The sequence below is a fragment of the Loxodonta africana genome, chromosome 2, assembly GCF_030014295.1.
Source record: "Loxodonta africana isolate mLoxAfr1 chromosome 2, mLoxAfr1.hap2, whole genome shotgun sequence".
NCBI classification, from domain to species: domain Eukaryota; kingdom Metazoa; phylum Chordata; class Mammalia; order Proboscidea; family Elephantidae; genus Loxodonta; species Loxodonta africana.
In genome coordinates this window covers 73,328,177-73,348,900 of record NC_087343.1, presented here as the reverse complement: position 1 = coordinate 73,348,900, position 20,724 = coordinate 73,328,177, and the positions used below count along the sequence as shown (strand labels likewise).

The window sequence follows — 20,724 nt, the reverse complement described above, 5'->3', positions numbered from 1 at the left end:
GCCCAGAGCCATGACAATAATGAACATATCTATTTGCTCTATGTTCTAAATTGAATGGATAGAAAAATAACAAAACACCCAAATAAAAACAGTTTTTTTCAGATCATGCTTTTTCTAAAAGGTATGCTTGTTGTCTGTAGTGGACAATCTAATGTTAAAAAGAGAAAAACATTTCTAACTGCACAGGTTCTACCTTGAAAGCAGTGCTCTAAGCAAAGGTGTACACAGTTCCAGGAACCCAACAACAAACTCAAGAACTTTCTAAGAGCTGAAATATCTGACTGGCTGGACTATGATAAGACAGTTACAGTAGGTTTTTAATTGTCATTAATTGACAGTAACTAATGAAGTAGGAAAAGACTTCACTTTGCAGTTATTCACCTCTTCTCTGTAACCACAAGAGAAAGTGCAAACCACCTCCCCGCCCTTCCCGCCACCCCACCTACCCCATCCTTTTGTTACATACCCCCCTCCCTAGATTCAAGAAGTTCACAATTCTTTATGAAATAAACATTACCAGGTACCGTATTTTCAGAGTCTTGAAACAACATGGTTGGACTCAGCGATACTTTGTCATATTCATAATATCTTTTTTTTTTTATTGAATAAAGCAGCTTTGAAGCTTATCAGGCACTGCCCAATGAAACATTTAGTCCAAAAATCTGTCATGAACTTTTTAACCTTGAGCTAATAGCCAAGTACTCTGTACAAGAAAAACTGTAAAATATTTCATAGTTTTAATTCTGAAGCCATTTTTTACTGGCATCCTGTACATTTCTTCTTAAAAAAAAAAAAAAGAATAACAAAATGAATATTAACAAAAGTCAGGGACAACAATATTTTCAAGCAACAAAAATCAGGGTGGGGGAAGCTTATTCTGAAGGTACATTTAAAACTGAGATAACAACTTAATGAAAATTAAGAATTGCATAGCGCTGTGAATTTAGCCTTCAGCAAAACAAAACAGAAGCTATTTGGTATTAATACAAATCCATCTATTTGATAGTTAGTCATCCAATAATATGTACATATTTTATATACTGAATGTCATTTTTAAGTCCTGTTTTCCAAGTTCAATTTTTCTGTTGGTGGGTTTTATTGGTTTGTTTGTATTTGTCATTTTGAAAAGTTTAAACAAAACACTTTCTGGCACTTTGCTACGACAGAATTTCCTCTGAATGTACATGAACTGACATTCTCCCAAAGTGTCCCTTGTAAGTAGAAGTGCCTTCCTGCTACATATCGTTCATTTGTTAGAAAATGAAATAATCCACAGTGCGACGTGCCTGGGGGTGCTTGGACACAGCGACACACCCAGGCTAAACCAGGCTGGACCCAGCCTTTGCAGGTCACAGGGCTCCTGAGCCCCATCTACCCTTCGGTCTACAAAGTCCCAACTTGTAGCTGGTAAAGCTTTAGAAAGCATTAACAAGCACCATGGTTAAAGGCCTCTTTGTCCCTGCACGCAGAGATTTTTTATTTCTTTTTCTCTTTGTGTTGTGAGTTGTTGTCGTTTTAAATAAAAAAAAAAAAAAAAAAGGAAAGAAGGGAAGGTAACCACTCCGGATTAGAAACGTATGGTCACTCAGCACTAGGCTGTGTGTCTTCCCCTACTGCTTTGTTGTCAAAGAAAGCTCTAGTCCTATCCGAAGACAGCGGGCTTTGTTTCCACAGCTCAATTCACAGGTCAGGCTGGAGAGGAGCCCTTCGCTTTCCAGAGGCCTCAGGGTGGTTGAACTTCAGGAGAAGGATCAGAGTGTCAGCGCTTCATCGCCTCTGCTGTGCATATACTGGGTAGGCTAGTGTGACGTTGAGGGAGTCGTTGTGCTGCACGAGGGACGTGTGTTGGTAATGTAGCACCAGTTCTTTCAGGGAGCTGTACAAGTTATAGGGCTCTGCAAAGCCATACCCAGTTGCCGTCTTGTTTATGACACAATGCTTTACCTCGCCATCCACCCTAGAGAAGAAAAAAAAAAAAAACACCTTTTGAGCTCGTCCAGGACACTTCACAATTCCACAACGCATTTTTAATATAGTAATCACGAAACAGCATACTATCCAGGCCATCTCAACTTGGGGGAAAGAGTCCTAGATTAGCTGCGAACATTTGGCTTTGGCATTCCCTTACTAAGTGACTAGATAGGTAACCCAACATCACTGAACCGCTGCAATCTCTTCTTTAAAATGGTTTAAAAGGAGGACAATCATAAGCTATAAGCAACAGTTATAACTCTGAGAAACATAATGAGATAATGTATGCAATGTGCATGACAGAATGCCTGGTTTGCAGTAAACACGCATCAAATGGTAGCTTCCAACCACTAAACGTACTATATTGCTGTTACTCCCCTACCAGCGGTACTGCCGTTACTACAGTTACAATTACCAATGGGACTCCGTCTTTCAGGCTATCCTTAAAATGTCTACACAACTCTCTACCTCTGCACTTACTCTGTATTCTCCTACTCCATTGTCCTTACCCAAAGTTCCTCTTATTCCTTCTTTCCTCTAGGAATATGTCTCTGATTAAATGGAGACAGTATAATGCACTTTTAGAACCTTTCCCCAGTAGAGGACATTTATTTCCCTCAAATGGTATTATTAGTGCTTTATAACTCACTTCTCAAAGTATTTTCCAAACTATTAAGAAATAAACGAAAAGAAAATATAACACATGACAAACGTGTCTTTTCTTGGGTGGGCCTATCTTATTTGAAGGACAGTGATGACAGTGTCCTTTCTCTTGTGTTTTGATCTGTTCACTACCTGTAAGTAGTGCTCTCACCTGAATTACCACATATTCTAACCAGAGTGGCCTTGAGAGGCAAAAAAAAAAAAAAAAAAAAAGTAGGCATCGTGATTCCCATTTTAAAAATGAAGGGGAAAAAAAAAAGACTCAAAGACTTCTCATGATTAACTAATAGCTGAATTGGGACCCAAACCTCAGTTTTCCAACTACGAAGCAGTCTTCTTTCTGCTAGACCTGATTCACAGATAGTCCTGCCTAGTACTTTAAACTGATATTATGTTTGTTTTATCTTCTCTAGTACATAAGCACTGTACTGTTGTAAGATTCTGAAAGACTAGACTGGTTTCAAATCCTTGCTCCCCAGGGCTGAATGAACGACTAGTGGTCTCAAGAGATGTTAAAAAAAAGAAAGGTCTACAGGAGATACATACACTACAGAGCAGGCGTAACAGCCCTGTTTACTGCTCTCTCGGACAAGGAAAGTGCCATCCCGCTTCCCTCGCAATAGGTTCTCAGCTTTGTTCCGGTTGCTGCTTCCCACATTCCAGGTCTTCTCATCGTGGTGGGGTAAATCCTCGTCATCTTCCACCAGCGAATATTGACTAAGTAGGTAGGAGAGAAAGCTTCTAAATGAAGAGCATGGAAACCGCCAGCCTACCCGACTGTCTCCCTGAAGAAGGGCCTTCTAGTCACTTGTACCCAGTTCCTGCCCCTCTCCTGCCCAGCAAGCCAGGCCAGCGGTCACGTGTCTGATTATAACTCAGCGTCTCTGACTTGAATTTTCCACTTATCGTGTTTAGCTTTCAATGTAACCTCCCCAGACAAAGAGGTGGCCAATAAATTATCCTATTTCTGTTTTCACTTAATTTTTACCTGGGCAGAAGAAAGGTATTAATAACCTTGTTTATCCAGTTTAGATCAAGAAATTGATTGACTAAAACGTGTGCCAGTTTTCAATGAATTCAAACAAAACACATACTTCAGCTTCAAAGTATACTAAACTTTATTTTTTTTTCCGGCTGTTCCAAAAATATTTTGGGATTTTTCAAATGTTCAGGGACATCATGATGGACAAAGAGTGCCATGTGACACCATTATGGGTAAAAATAAATCCTAGTCTTGCTTAACCTTTCCTTTTTAAAAATACTAGACAATGAGATTTAGTTTATACATTTTCTCCTGTGAGGGTTCCAAACTTAGCAAAATTCCTTCCTTGCTCTGAAAACAAAGCAAATCCTGTGTTTTCCTTAAACGAGAAAACTCTTTTGCTATCTCCCATCTTCAGTAACTACTTACTCTTCAGTGTTTTCATTGCCCAGCCACTCGTTCAACTTCTTCTGCCGAACACCTTTTTGAGTCAACCACCTGAAAAATAGTTTTAGGAAGAAAATGCATCAGTAACTCAACCACAATTTTAACATTTACCAATGATTCATGCCTTAACAGTGGGGTTCCAGTTCAAACGCTTACAGCAAGTATTGGTCTCTTGTCTTTCTCAGCTGGATGAGGTCTGGTTTGATGCTATTCATACGTTTGTCAATCTCTCGATACTCAGCTGCCTGCTTCTTCAAGTCTTCCTCCAATCTTCTTCGACTGTCGACAATCTCACTGATGCGCGACTTTAACTTTTCATAATTATGCATAATCCTACAGGTAAGAGAAAAGCATCTGTCATTACCTGGGTGCATCATGAAAGTTCCCCAAAGTTTATGAAAAGTTCCGCTATGACTTCCCAGCCGTTTTCCTCAGGGAAAGAATGCTTTCTCTTCCTTCCTATTTTAATTATTCCAAGCACAGAAAGTGAGATAATCTTTAAGCAGTTTTAGAGGATTTTCATTCTCTGAAGCACAAGGACACTGGAAGAAATTCCCGTGGTTGACTAACCTTTGTATTTCTTTCTCATTGCCTTCACGTTTAAACTTTTCTATGTATTCTTTGCTGTACCGCTCCTGGGTTTGGCACTGTTCTTCAAATATTTTTATGGTTTCATTAAATGCTTCAATAGCTGTTCTTTTCATTTGGATTTCCTGAAACACAATTTTATACGACAATGTCATACCTTGCATATAACAATTTCTTACTCTAAGACACTACTAGGACATTTGATCTGCATTTTTTACTAGCATTTAAGTATTCTGTTAGAAAAGTGGGACAGGAACTCATAAAATCCATTAAACTCGTATCGCAGAAACACACATTTTCCTTTGAAGAACTTTCCCAATCTAAGGAAAATGATTACTCGACAATTTCCTACAGTTTTCATCTTTTTAAAAAGCTGGTGTACTTTATCAGTAGTTTATGGCATCCATGTCATCATCTACTCCCTCTGGTGGCCCCATATACATGACGGTCTAGAGGGAATTAAGTCCCTAGAAATGCAATGCAGTAAATGTAGCTAGCCTCTGTTTTTCACGGCACAGTACATAAATGGTTAAATGTCCACTTCAGAGATTGTACAAGTCTTTGGAACTTCCAGTTATTATTAACTTCCAACCCAAAAAGCATTCTATAATCAGGGATTATATCGAATCAACTTTAAAAATCATAGCAACCTCTTCATTCATCATGTGAACTTAATTTACTACTCTGATACTTATAAACCCAGTGCCATCGATTAAGTCGATTCTGACTTATAGCAACCGTAGCTATAGGACAGAGTTGAACTGCCCCACAGGGATTCCAAGGAGCGGCTGGCGGATTTGAGCTGCTGACCTTTTGGTTAGCAGCCAAGCTCTTAAGCCACTGCACCACAAGGACTCCTCTGATATTTATAGGCCTCATTTAAAAGGTTTAGAGATACTATGCCCCGACAATCAATAGTGATTCAAAAATAGATGATCTCTTTCTCATTTCATTCACAAAAACTCAACTATTTTTCATCTTTGCTTTGTTTTGAAGCTGTATATAATACTTGTAAGGTTCTAATACCTAAGAAATCTGAACTTTTAATCTGATTTTCACAGAAAATTTACCTGGGAAGTACGGGTATAATCTTCATATAATCTATCATACTCCCGACTTTTTTCTTGGAATTGAGTGTTATATTCATGTAATTTTTTCCCTACAGCTTCAATATTATCTTCTTTGACCACTTGATCCTGGAAGGATTTGAGATTGGAGGAAAAATAAAAATTTGGTTTATAAGGCATTGACTCAAATAACAATTATTTAACAAAATATTGGACATGGAAAAATATTTAAGGTACTTAATTTAGCAATGATAAAATTTTAACTTTGTGATCACAAGTGTAAAAGGCTTTCAAACTTGATTACATGTAAGTCATCTGCTTCAAAATTTTTTCTAAGTATTAAAGGTACCTTGTTGAAACATCATAATAACCTGAACATTTCAGTCTTGATTACCTGTTGGTATTTGGATACTGGATAAAGCAATTTCACATCCAGCTTGGGATTATACTGAGCTAGAGATTCATTCCGGTAGTGGTTTATTAGTTCAACCACAGAGTTGAAAGTTAATGGGTCAGAGAAGCCATATTTCCCATCTCGGTGAAATATTTTGATTAATTTGTTATTTCCTCCTTTCCTGTAAATACAGCATAGAAATAATAGCATCACAATTTCCCGATGATGAATACATCTTAATGTCAACCCAGATACCCAAATTTCAGCTACACCCCCTCCCTTACCTTAGTGTAAGCGTATAATCACCATGCATTTTAGTAGAGGCATCTCGTACCAAAAACGTCCCATCTGCTGTATCTCGAAGTTTTTCATTCACTTCTTCCCTAAAATGAAAAGATGATGTTCACTTCTGGGATTTAATGACTTTGGACTTACACTTATTAATTGCATTTTTAGAGCGAAATAACATATCCTTTCTTTGTTTAGATGTTTCAGTCTATTACAAACAGGTGCATGGGAGTTATACACCCCCCACCCCCACCACCACCCAAGAAAGAAGAAGGAAAATATACCCACTTTCACAACTGATGTATCTGTGGCATAGTTTTTATTTATTTGTTAACCACACTTCAGTCACTCTAAAAAAATCGGGACAAAAAGCAATCATCCCCCAAAAAAGTTTCCCCCCCAGCCCCTCACACCCTTCCAAAAAAAAGCTAAGGAAAAAAAAAAATTGCATTTTAAGACAATAACACTGATTCTTAGAGTTCAACAATGAAACTTCCCGGGTATTTAATTTCCTGTGGCATCCAGCACCCACAGTTCTCCAGCGCTCAGGGACTTTTTTTGGTCGTCTTTGGAATAGAACCAACTATGCTTCATGCTTATATTGGATGATATCCTAAAAATGGAATTTAGCAAGCTGGTGCTTTTTTTTTTTTTCTTCTCCTCTCAATCTAAAACTGTATCTAGTGCAAACTAGGAGTTTCTGTCACCTTACCTCGAGATATCTCCCCAGTACCATTCAGCATCTTGTAAGGACATATTGTTATTCATACCGTTGTTGGCTACAGTAGTGGGCTTGGGTGGTTTAGGGGGCAGTGCTGCAGATTAAGGAGAAAGAAAAGTTGTTCACAATCCCAAGTACAACTGAGTTTTTAACTTATACCAAAAATTTCTTTAGATAAATAACTTTCTATATAAAGAAAGGAATTAGAATAATTGTGAAATACAGAACTAATGCACAATTCTTTGACACACTGAAGATATTTTTCTTTAAAAAAATTTTTTTTCAGAGTATGGCTCAAAAAAAAAAAAAAAAAATTGAAAGAGAGAAAGAGACAAAGACAGAGCCAGAGAGGGGGAGAGAGAGAAACTCAGAGGTTAACAAATGATTGGGCTGGCCATGCAAATGAATTTTAAAGTAAATCCAGACTCATGACATTTTCTACTTCTAGATGCTTGTAAGTTTTCTGCGTGGTCAAATCCATCTAAAGTAAGAAACCATGAACATATGAGCAGGAGGAATCACATGGGTTGGCTTTAATTTTCTCTTCTTATTTAATTATAAAAGACAAATTGTTTCTGTCCTCCACAAATGCTGTGGTGATAAAAAAGCTCATCTACAGCAATATGTTTTAAGAGGAGGAATTGGGTTTCTCTAATCTTAGTATTTCAAGCAGTGTTCTGCCAAAAGCCACTTTAAGAAACCCATCTGTGACCTAAATCTCCTTAGTATTAATGCTAATATTCTGTTGGATAAATTGTGCTCTATATGGCAAGAGTGATTAAAAACCACATCCCCCTTCCTCAATGTCAAATCAATATACATACACCAACTGGTGACACATAAGAGGCTGCAGTGTTTTTTTAATTTCTTAATTGGGGGAAGGACTAACACTGGAATAAAACAATTTAGGAAACAAAATAAATCTAGGACTTTCAGCTAAATTCTAAGTTTTAAAGCACTGTGTTACTACTTTAATTTATGCAAAATGATTTCAGGTATCTCAAGACTATTTTACAAAGATTAAGAACTAAACACTAGAAAACTTTTTTCATTATAGTACGTTAATATAAGAAAGAACAAGCAAAGCCTCAACGTTTGATTTAGAATATGGAATAGTTTCCGGTCATCACGAACTGAGTTGCAATCACTGCTACATTGTGCATGCTTTCTAAAGTACCAAGTGTTATCACTGCAAAGTGCCACACAGTTCTCATCCACTGTCAACAGAGAAAAGCAGCTCAAAGGGTGCATCATTTTAATCATAGGAACGAGACCCCACAATATCACCCAAATCGCAAAGGACCACAATTCACAAAGGACACCAACGACAAACTGGAATTCAATTCATATCCATTCAAGTAAGAAATAAGCATTTACCACACACAGCCTGCTTTCTGCTAGCTTCCACAGGCGGTCAAACAATTTGTTTAATTTTCAAGCTCTGATCAAACTAATTGTCATCCAAGAACAAATTAATAAAAGCAGAAATCTACAGAGGATATGTTACAGTAGCTGTCAAAATTTTTTAAAAACCCACAAAATTAACTAGCTCTCTACAATACTGCAGTATTACCTGGTGGATCCATTTCTATATAAAACATCAAGTCTGTGCCACAATTTATATCTGTCTTAGCATATTCTATATCCAGGTCTTCCATATTCCAAACAGTGTTGTACATTTGTGCAAGAGTTCCCTTGGCTGAGCTCGGTTATAAGAAAAGAGTCCAGCTTTCTTTGTAATGGTGTCTTGGAATTCATTTTAAAACCTATAAGAGGCTGCACTGTAACCTATTACATCACACACCCCAGCCAATCAAGTCAGAAAAATGTCACCAGACCACTCCTGCTTCATCATTTCCCTTCTACACCGGCCTTAACACAATCCCAACCTCACTAAGATGGACATTTAGCAGAACTGCAGTGTATACATGCTCATCGTTTCAAAAAGGTGTTTAATTTGACCGTTCTCTTCCTGCAGTGAGTTTTCTAATTCCTGTTTTATGACTCCTTGCGGCATGGTATGCCCCACTCTTGGCAGGCTGACAAAAGCTGATACGCTGCGGCACGTAGCTTTTTTTTTTCCCCAGTGCATCTGGGTTTATAGATAGTCTGGTCGTTCCTTGGTTTAAAAATCTTACAGACGCATCAGAATGATACACTTAAGGTTTATTTTATAGTCCTTAAATGCCTCCCATATATGTCATAAGCTGAACAGATCAAGGACCCTAGATATTTAGTTTCAGTCCTACATAATTCACTGAAAACTCAGAATTTAAGCACTGTCACAAATGTAGCACATTAGAAAACAAAATTAGGAGAAGAAAAAAAAAAAAAGGCAAAGACAAAATCTCCTCTGCTAACAAACGTTGCTAATGAAAACTAGACTTCATGGAGCAACAATAAAAATCTGAACAGCAACGAAGATGCAAATTATTTGCAGAAATAAGAAACATACTTGTCAACACGAGTCATGAGAACTGAAATGCTACTGTCAGACAAAACTGGTCAAGGTAAGATACTCCTTCAAAAAGAAAAAAGGCCATATATGAGAATGCAGAGCAGAGGTGTAGTTATCTTTGGAAATTATTTTTCCTTGATGAACCTGTCTTTGGCTTACTGTGCTTAGGAGGGGGTGATGTAATCTTTTTTTTTTTTTTTTTTGTAGATCTCTTATGCCTCACTCTGGACACAAGTATTATTCCTTCTTAGCAGTATTCAATAAAAAGAAATCAATTCCTCTACAAATCTAATTATTTAGTTTTTTAAAATCATTCTGCATATAATGCTGCCACTCTTACTGGAGCTTAATATATATTCCCATTTTGAAGCTGCCTCTCTACAGTCACAATATTATGATAGGGTGGAGGGAGAAAGGGGGAGAAAGACCTTCCCCCAACACAAATGTGGCTCATTTTAATAACTATAGTGGCACTGTGATCCACGCAGGTGTATATCACAGGCTCGCGTGACAATTTAAAGAACACAGAGCCCTTGAAATTTATTCTCCTAGACTTTCTATCAAATTTGGATCATAAAGTATATAAAAATTAGACTAAAGGCAAGGAGATCTCTGAGCACTGCTCACTTGTAAAAAAAATTGTACCCCCTCTCTAATTTAATTTCTCTTTCCATTAACGGGGAAGACAAGCTCACCCTACCCCCTCCCATCCTTAGGTAAACTTAAATTCAAATGCAAATAAAAATGGTTAAGGTGGTAGGTAGGGAGGTATGCCCTCCAATAAGATTCAGGGTGAAAAAATAGCTTAATTAAAATGTTGACCCTCTCCAAAAAGGACAGGGAGACAGGTCCTTATTGCAGCTGCTCCCTCGTCTACCAGTTAGCCGGCCAGACAAACTGATGTGCATTTTGGAGAACTGGGTGCAAGTGATCTGGCTATTGGAACCCATGTGGCAAACGGACCCGGGAGGAGGCAGGGAGACAGGTGATTTTCCACGGACTCTCCAAAGCCTGGCCTGGAACCAACTTCCAGCCAAGCACTTTGTAATCGCCTCTGTCCCTAAATGCCTAATTTCCAACCTAAACCCCATCTTTCCCTGGTACTGCCCACCCCGCAAGGAAATGGGGAAGTGTCTCCCCTAATCTCTCATCTCCCTTCTGCAAGCAGCACTGGCAGACGCACGCGCGCACACATACACACACATACACAGATACAGACACAGACACACACACACGCGCCAAAACTTAAGCTACAGAAATAAACCTTTAACAAAAGTATAAAAAGACACAGTGAAGGGGCTGAGAAGTGCACAAATGAAAGACAACTTACTTTGCAGGTTATGCATTTGAACGGTTTCTCTTTGAAATGCCTGTATCCGACAACTGAAAAAATATCCAAAAAGCTATTCTTCCACCAACTGGGAAAAGCCCCCACGTCTCCCCCCGACTACTCGCGGGCCCGCTCGCTCACGGCCTCCAGCGAGTGCGCGCAGGGGCGGGGACGGCGCCGGCAGGAATCCTCCAGCTTTCAATCAGGACTCGGCTGCTCCGGCTGCCAGCTGCCGCACAGCCCCTGACCAGCACCGGCCACCGCGTCCCGCGTCCCGGGCCTCCGCTCACTGCTGGCTCCCCATTGGGAAACGCACTCGAGTTCGGTACTGTACTGGGGAGGAAAAAGGCCCAGCCGCTCGCACGTCTCTCTTAGATAAAGATCGCAGCTTCATGATTAACTTGGGCAGGTTCAAATATTTGCTGAGCTAGGGATTTCGCGTGGGGGAGGGGCGCCAAAGTCAAAGTTGTCATCAGCTAACAAGTGGCCAATGCAAGACCAACTCACTCATTTTAGCCGAGGAAATGAGAAGGCCATTGTGAGGGGACCTAAAATAGTCTCTGTGACTGGCTGCCGCTGCGCTCGCAGAGCTCAAGTAGCCGGCAGTGAAGCGAGGCACTATGCGCAGCCAAACACAGGAAGTGGCTGAGCTAGTTCAGCAAAAAATAGAATCAAAGCTTTCCTTGTAAAGGCCAGAACCTCTCAGAACAGCCCAGAACAGAGTGCCTTGCTAGTGTCCACCTCCTGCACCTCCTCCCACACACTTGCACAGACAGCCCCGCAGGTGTAACAGGAAAGCCCTCATAGAGCAATTCAGGCAGGGGACAGATTTAAACAACAACAAAAAAAATTAATAGTAGGAGAGGAGCCCCGGGAAGAGGACTATAAACTCTGCATGGATACTATACTCCATGATCATGTGAAGATTAAAAAACAAAGAAGTAAAACCCTGCAGCTATTTTTATGGGGTCGATTTCAACACATATGTAAATGTCCATAAATGCTCATATGCTTTTTTAATAATTACAAGTTATGTCTGCATTAGATCTATGTGATGGCTACATGAGGCAAAGGATAGGATGGCAAAGCAAGGGACATACCTTTCTCTATTTTGCCCTTTATTTGAGACAGTTGCAAAGAACCAGACTTAGGAACTACTGGCTACCATGTAAAGAATAAAATTTTACCATTTTCACTGCATCAGACTTTAATATTATCGTGAGGACCATAACCCATTGGAAAGTTACACAACCACTGAACTTTATGACTACAAAGTGATTGAAAGATCAGTTCAATCACTTCCCTTATGCCTCGTTAAAAAAAAATTCTGACCCAGGGGGTGAAGCGGTTCTCAGAAGATTAGGGCTCCAGCACTAGAACTTGGACTTCTCAAGTTTGATCCTAAACACCTTTCCCTGTGGCCCTGCCCTTAACTTCCTTCTGCCAGAGAAAGTCAAAATGAACATGTGAAACTGAAGTTCATTTCTTTAAAGCCACATGCAAAAAGTTTCATAGCTACAACAAAACTTAAGGTTTTTCTAATTTCTATTTTTGGCTTACTTAAATTAAAAAAAAAAAAAATTAAAGGCTACAATCTTTTTCAGTCTCTTTGAAGAAACATGGGTTTTGCCAATAACATCCTGAATCTATAGGAAGGTGATCTGTATCTGGGTACTGCCATGAAGTCCACACAGGCAAACAGCAGCAACCCAGCTTCGGGATTATTCTCAGTGCCCAGCAAATGCCGCTAAATCCACGATGAAAGTGATTTTACAAACTTTCCTATGGTGCAAATGACAATACAGAGAAGCCTGCTTTCCCAGTGAAAAAGCACAGTCTGTGAGTGAGTCTTCCAGCTCCCACTGCTGACCACAGTGACAGAGGCTCAGAGAATACCCTTGCACCCTGAGTTGCATAATCTTGCCCTACTTTTAAAAATAGCCTTTCTAAAAGCTACAAACATAGGAAGCAGCCTGTTAGCCATACCTGTCTGGGTGCACATGATGTTTTATGTCAAAACCTTCTAAGATGAAAATGCTCTCTAGGTCCAACAGTGTATTTTCTGTCTCAGAAGAAAATTATCCACTGGAAAGTAGTACACCCTCGACTTACAGAAGGGAAATCTTTTAAAATAGATTTGAAAATGGTTTGCTTCAAATAAGTTTCTCATATATGTACAATCATCTACCACAGAGGTTCTGTTATATTACTGAGAGTGTGAGCTGAGCATCTTCCCATTGAATTTTAGTCTTTGAAAAATGATCTGCTAGACACAGTCTTTATTAGCTTAAAATAGGGAGCCCTCTGCTGGTGAAACAGACTCAGTAACTCCTGCTCGGGAGACAATGATTTAACTTTCTGCACATTTCATTCATCTCGCCCTACGTCCAAAATGTCACACAGACTAATAAACACAGTCGTTCAGCTGCTGCTATGAGCTGGAATCAACTTGATGGCAGTGTTCAGAGCTTGTTTTTTGATTCGGTTCAACTGTCACTTAATCTATATGATTCACTAACAACTAGTAATTCAAATGTGCAGATGTCATCACAACTTAGGAAATATTTTCTTATGCGGCTGCGAAGCTCTTTTCGGAAAACTAGTATTTTAATTTCAGCCTTTGTCTGGGACATCAAAGACTCAACCACACAGAAGAACTGACACATATAACTGAAAGCCAAGTTTACCTTCTGGATTTTGGAAGACAATATGTATTACTTTCCCCAAAGTTTTGTAAAATGCATTTCAGAGGCAAAAACAGGCCATTACTGTACTTCTTTGCAGGCATAATCTAGTCAGAAAAATGTCTCTTGATCCTTAAGCTATGTCTGAAAGTTACAGACTGAACAGTATATCTCATACATGCAAATCACCACTAAGTTGAGAAATGTTCCATAGCTTTCATCATCCTGCACAACTGCACAACTTCTGTTTTTTGTTTGTTTTGTTTTGTTTTTAGTAAGGAGACTTTACTCGAAATGATTATTGCAGGGAACAGGGGAGGGGATTACTGCAATAGGGAGAAGGCTCTCACTGTAAGACCTGCAAGCATCTCCTGCACGACTTTTTAAATGTTTCCACTGACCATCATTTATGAACAAAAGACCATTTAAAAAAAAAAAAAAAGAGGCCGTGAGGATAAAAACATGAACCAAAATGTTTGTTTAGGGGTAAAATGAATACCTCTCTTCATAATTTTAACTTAAGACAACTTAGGACGGAAAGGTCTTTCAGGAAGATGCAAATTCATTACTCCACCTCCAGTGCCTTAATGATAAATTACGTGTCCTATGCTAAGGAAAACGTCCGTTTGAGTTTATAAATAAACCCAGGTTTACCTAATCTGACACATTCTACGAGGTATCTGAAAAGGTGTGCCCACTGCTTGTAGAAGAATAGAGCACGTCTCGCCTGTGATTTTCCCTTCAGATTCTATACCTGAGAACAAGAAGACTACGCTGCGAAAACAAAAGTAAAATGGAGCTGTACGCCACCAACACACAAACACTGCAATACGTCTGTTTTTCAGAGCACAAATAAAACTCACTCTTTTTCGATAAAACCTAGCATGGCTTGCCTCTATTCACTCCTAAACATCTAAATACATGCATTTTTTTTTCCAGGTTTCATTTCTCACCTTTGAAACAACCTTCTAAGTCAGACCACATTTAAACCCAATAAAAAATAAATCAGAGGAAAGTAAAACTCTTTGAAAGTCATTTCCCTCTACCTTAGTGCTTGCTTTAGTCTTGGTTGAAAATCAAGCCCAGAGCATTTAAAACAAGATTTATGAATCAGGCTCTTCAGGATGAATGTTTTGCAATGTGCCAGTGGTTAAAAATTAACTTTGACAGGTGTAGAAGGGCAGGGGGGAGAAAGAGTCATTTATTTTCTACTCTGGGCTTGAGGGTGCAATTAGACTTCGATTATGCTACATTAATATTTCTGAATATATCCATGAAATCTGAAATATGTAAATACACTTATAATGGATTTCATTCAAAGGCACCTGGTGTTAAATGGTCCTGTTTTACCTTGGGTGCCCTACAGAAATCTACTTTAGCTACGTTAAGTATTAACCAAACCAAACCAAACCCGTTCCTGTCGAGTCAATTCCAATTCATAGCAACTCTACTGGACAGAGAAGAACTGCCCCATAGGGTTTCCAAGGCCGTAATCTTTACCAAAGCACACTGCCACATCTTTCTTCCGCAGAGCAGCAGGTGGGTTTGAACGGCCAGCCTTTTTTGGCTAGTAGCTGAGTACTTAACTACTGCACCACCAGGGTTCTTATGAAAGTATTACTAGGGTAAATATAACACACAATGATTTAAAAAAATCTGCTATTCAGCTTCAAACGTTTTTAAGATTTTTAGTAACAAAAGGAGCAGCAAACTACCAACAGAGGTTACAGTGCTCACTCTGAGCTTAAACCTTCCAAATCTTCATTTCCCTTCATCAAAGGGGCAAATCATTGCTTCACAGGGTGGCTGGATGCATTAATGAGTGAAAGTTCTTGGAAAGTCAGGAAGTTTATCAAAGAAATGTTTAAAATCCCATTCATTTGGACAAGTATTTCACTGTGCCCAGTTCTAGGTTAGGAAGACCTCAAAAGGAGAGACAGCCTTTGTCTTTGCCCTTGAGAAATGTACTTTAACAGATTAAACTAATAGAATTACAGAGAAATTAAGTGTATGAGGATGAGTGGCTTAAAGACATACATACTCAATGAGTCAGTTTAAGTGAAGCATAAAGCTGGGGGAGGATTTACTGGGGTGCAGATGAAGTAGTTGGCAATTTGGGGGCTGCCGTGTACAGCTCTACGTTTTGTACACTGCACAAAGGCACCTGGCCGAGGTGGCGGGGGAAGTTGCTACTGAAATCCACACCACCCCACTCACCAAGCCATGCACAGAGAAATGCGCTCCATACATGGGAGCCTTCCTCTTCTCACAAGCATCCCTGGGACAGCAACTGCCTATGAATTGTCCTTTTCAGATTTGCTTAAAGCCCTTAGAGGTTCCCAGAGGAACTGGCTCTCCTGGCTGGAAATAAGAGGCCAGGGGGGAGAATGGCCTGACAGGCTTCAGAAAGTACTAACTAGGAACTGTCGTTTGAAGGAATTGGAGATACAGAATGAACTAAAAATATACACAAAAGACAGGAGAGAGACACTATAGAGTCGTAAAACTTAGTACACCTACTCCTCACTATCTCATTATCTGACATTTCGCATTTAAGACAATAGTAAAAAATCTACTACCTAACTATATTGTGCATTAACAACATACATCTGGCAGTAACAAACGCCAAGGTACCAGGTGAGTGTAATGCTGGCTGTGATGGTTAGGGTTAGTTGTCAGCTCGTCTGGGCCACGATTCTCAGTTATGTAATGACGTACTTTCGCAGCTGTGTAATGATGCAGTCATCTTCCATTTTTGTGATCTGATGTGGTCATCCTCCATTTTTGCATAACTCCAATTTTTGCATAATGACCTGGTCTTTGGAATCTAACCGTGTCAGTAAGTGAGGAGTAGGTATATATACATACATCACCTCATTCAGTCCTTACAATGGTCTCAGCCAGAGTGGGATTAGCCCCATTTCACAGGCTGGAAAATGGTTTGGAAAGGCTGAGTTACTTAATGAAGAACATGGCAAGTAAGTAGTAAGAGCTAACGAGTCTGATCAAACACTGATCAAACCGAGGTCTACTCGACTCATAAATCTATGGTTCTTGCTACTCCACAGTTGATGGGAGTGATTCTGAGCCTTATCCCAAAAGCTATAAAAATTGCACTGTGACTCTTTACGTGACCCATACAGTCACAAAACCAAAAAACCAAACTTGTTGCCGTCAATTCTGACTCATAGTGACCCTATAGGACAGAGCAGAACTGCCCCACAGGGTTCCCAAGGAGTGGCTGGTGGATTCAAACTGCCGACCTTTTGGTTAGCAGCCAAGTTCTTAACCACTGCGCCACCAGGGCTCCATTCACAGAGTCACAAGGGCGAATTCCACAGATTTTTAGTTTACTACTTGTTGGAACCTTCAGAAGACTTTTTGACTAGACTCTAAACTACTCATGGAGGTTTTGGACACCTGTGCAGAAGTGGACAGCAGAAAGAGCAATGGGCCAGGTGTCCTGGGACCTGGTCCCTCACACAGACCGAGCTCTAGAGCACATTGGTTGGGTGGCACAGCTGGACAATCCTTTTAACTCTAAAATGATGTTTTAATATAACTATCATTTAAAATATTTACTGCTTTTATAAAACCTGATAAAACAATCAAGTCATTATTTTTTGTACTTTGAAACTTATTTTGAATGTCCTCTTTGTAACTCCTTGAATTAAAATGCTGTTTTTCCTTCTCCTAATTCAAATTCTACCTATTCTTCAAGGCCCATTTTAAGTTCTATTTCTTCCATGAGCCTTTTCTGTCTACTCAATTACCTTTAAAAGTCACAAAATGCATCTCTAAAATTCTTTTTGTACTTAGAGTATGCACACTCCCACTTAGTATTTAATTATATACTACGTGCTAAAATATTTCACATTAAAAAATTAGTTGTATCTAATTTGACTTTGAATGCTTTATTCTACCTTTGCATCCCCAACAGCGCCTGAACAGAGCTAGGCTGACATTGCACATAATACCAGGTAGCTACGTTAATACTGGCATTAGGACTGGAGGAAGACTCATTAACAACCTACAATATGCAGATGATACAACCTTGCTTGCTGAAAGTGAAGAGGACTTGAAGCACTTACTGATGAAGATCAAAGTCTATAACCTTCAGTATGGATTACAACTCAACATAAAGAAAACAAAATTCCTCACAAGTGAACCAATAAGCAACATCATGACAAATGGAGAAATGACTGAAGTTGGCAAGGATTTCATTTTACTTGGATCCACAATCAATGCCCATGGAAGCCGCCGTAAAGAAATCAAATGACGTACTGCATTTGGCAAATCAGCTGCAAAAGACCACTTTAAAGTGTTAAAGAACAAAAATGTCACTTTGAGGACTAAGGTGTGCCTGACCCAAGCCATGGTATTTTCAATCATCTCATATGCATGTGGAAGCTGGACAATGATTGATGGAAACTGAAGAAGAATTGATGCCTTTGAATTACGATGTTGGTGAAGAATACTGAATATACCATGTACCACCAAAAGAAGGAACACATCTGTCTTGGAAGAAGTACAACCAGAATGTTCCTTAGAAGCAAGGATGGTGAGATGTCATCTCACTTACTTTGGACATGTTATTAGGAGGAACCAATCTCTGAAGAAGGATATCACGCTTAGTAAAGTAGAGGGTCAGCGAAAAAGAGGAAGACCCTCAACGTGATGGACTGACACAGTGGCTGCAACAAGGGGCTCAAGCATAGCAATGATTGTGAGAATGGCACAGAATTGGACGGCGTTTCGTTCTGTTATACACAGGGTTGGTATGAGTTGGAATTGACTCTGTGGTACCTAACAAACAACACAGCAAATGTATACCTTGCTGGGCCTTCCTTGAATTGACCCTTTGCCTCAAACATCATAAGTTTTGCCTATCATTTCAAGTTCTACCTGCTAAGAGCTAGAAAAGATGTCCACTTGCCCCATAACAGAGTCTTGCTTTTTCTCCCCTTAAATGTGATTTAAGTGCTCATTTCTATGCACAACAGTGAAGTTTTTGCAAATGACTGATTTATGGTCACTCACTGGAGATATGCTGGTGCTGTGCTTCCAGGGCCCTCCTGTTACTAGCGCGTGCTGGGGTGGTAATAAAGGACTCTAGGAAAACATCACACTCCTACCAGGTGAAAGAAATCATTTCTCTAACCCAGAGTGCCCTGCCAATTGCAGGCACTGGAGGCATTCCTGAATACGAAGGGGCTGAGGGTACAGATGTTTATCCTGGTGTGACTAGTACATTTTCACAAGTGAGACACGGAAACATCCACTAATTCCAAAGGACCTCTACATTTCCAGAATGACTAAAAGATATAACCAAACCAAAACCAAAACCCGTCTCCGTCGAGTCTATTCTGACTCATAGAGACCGTACAGAACAGAGTAGAACTGCCCCATAGGGTTTCCAAGGCTGTAAGTCTTTACGGAAGCAGACTACCACATCTTTCACCCACGGAGTAGGCTGGTGGATTTGAACCACCAGCCTTCCAGTTAGCAGCCAAGCGCTTTAACCACCGCACCACCAGGGCTTCTTTAAAAGACATAATACAAAGGGAAAATGGCTTAAACTAGGGTTTAAAAATTACTTGGATTCAATTTTTGTGAAGCGGCTACATGAATGTTAGGATGGTCTATAGCAAATAAATGTTCCAGACTTTGTCATTCTTTGGCAGAGCTGAGGGAACTAACCCTCCGCTGAAATGTGCACACCAATTTCTCAGTCTAGCAATGTAGTGTCCTTTGCTAAGTCAAGTGGCTTTGAGGGTGCATCATGATAAAGGCTGCAATTTTTGAATTGCATAGAATTTTCACTTTGTTGGGATTAGGAAGAAACTCATTAAATTTCACCACTGATCTGCTATACTTGGTGTTATAGAAATTAAACAATCTCCATGTAATAAATCCATTTGTGGGTTTCTGTCAAACCCTGTCTGGCTTTCAGCTTCCAGATGTCTCCCCTCTTCTAAGGGGTAGCCACTGAGTACACCAGGCCCACTCTTCACTGCAAACAGGGCCCAGTCCTAACTAGTTTCTAAGACATACTTCAACTTTAAGCAGAAGGAAGTGAAAGACCTCAGCTCAGCCCTTCGGCCCTGGGTCCTACTTTGTTCTTGCTAGTCCTCTTCTTCCCCACCCATGTGATTAGTCTAGGGTGGGCAGCCGATAAATGGCTCAAGTGTCATGTTTCATCCCCTGTCCTCTATCACAGCATACTGCTAACCTATCACTGTATTCTTTCCTAATGAGCCCAAAAGCAGCCTCTAAACCCCAACACAGAGCTCCAAAATCCATTAAACAAATGATCCAAGTAGTCACATGAGGAGAAACCTTTTGGCCACGCCCTGGACTAAAGTCCTAGGCCATACCTGTTGACCAACTTCTCTGATGTTGTTTCCCTACAACTCTGGGCATCCCCTTTGGAACACCCTGATTGCTGGGATCTAGAACCTATGGACACCGCCTTAGCCCCAACTACCGTATTTGGTGTCTCTATCACCTTTGGGTGCCACACTTCAGGGCTGTCCACATAAGCCCTTCCCAATACCTACATCTTGAGCTACTGTCCAGCCCATTCTCTATCCCATCCCTGAAGGTGGGTTTTAAGCCTAGCCCCACCCAGATGTAAACAAGCCAAGCCTGGCTGTGTAACACCTAATAGAAGAAAAAAAAAATAGAAGAGCACAACTTAATTCCCTATTGCATGACACTGACAACCACACAGAGATAAATATGGTAATCTACATGAGTTACCTATAAGGGAGCAACACTTCTGATAATAAATTCATCATGCTGTATTTAAATTATAGGCATACATTAAGACTATAAGCAACACTTTCTAGTGATCCTGAAGCTTCACCTCACTTGATAGGACCCTAAACCACTATTCTAAATGACTGGCCTATATTAACTTTTTAACCAGTATACAGCCAAGTCAGGTTGTTTGGGCTTTCCACAGTAGAAGAAAACTACATCAGTTTAAATTAAATCCACTACTAACATGGTCTACATTTCCTGCTTTGTTAAATGGCTAATTGAACGCCAGCCTGCTTTCAAAGAAGTGTCTGGCTTACTTTAACCTGCTGCAGTGAACGCTCTGGTTTCATACTGCGTGCATTATTG

General features: G+C 39.9%; 1 protein-coding gene across 5 annotated transcripts in view; it reads right to left on the bottom strand.

Moving 5' to 3' along the window:
* Positions 1–582: 582 nt before the first annotated feature.
* Positions 583–20,724, bottom strand: part of PIK3R1 (phosphoinositide-3-kinase regulatory subunit 1) — a 97,472-nt gene continuing 77,330 nt past the window's right edge. For 4 of the 5 annotated variants that reach the window (XM_003408071.4, XM_010588191.3, XM_064272766.1 and 1 more), the window contains 9 exons: positions 7,113–7,215; positions 6,397–6,495; positions 6,113–6,293; positions 5,722–5,847; positions 4,634–4,776; positions 4,220–4,396; positions 4,046–4,114; positions 3,181–3,351; positions 583–1,957 (listed from right to left, as the gene is read on the bottom strand). In XM_003408071.4, coding sequence (XP_003408119.1) covers positions 1,768–1,957; positions 3,181–3,351; positions 4,046–4,114; positions 4,220–4,396; positions 4,634–4,776; positions 5,722–5,847; positions 6,113–6,293; positions 6,397–6,495; positions 7,113–7,215 — 1,259 coding nt within the window. In that variant the 3' untranslated portion in view covers positions 583–1,767. Of the gene's footprint in view, positions 1,958–3,180; positions 3,352–4,045; positions 4,115–4,219; positions 4,397–4,633; positions 4,777–5,721; positions 5,848–6,112; positions 6,294–6,396; positions 6,496–7,112; positions 7,216–8,694; positions 9,391–20,724 lie in introns of those variants that run through there. The other variant, XM_003408072.4, reaches the window with a different exon arrangement.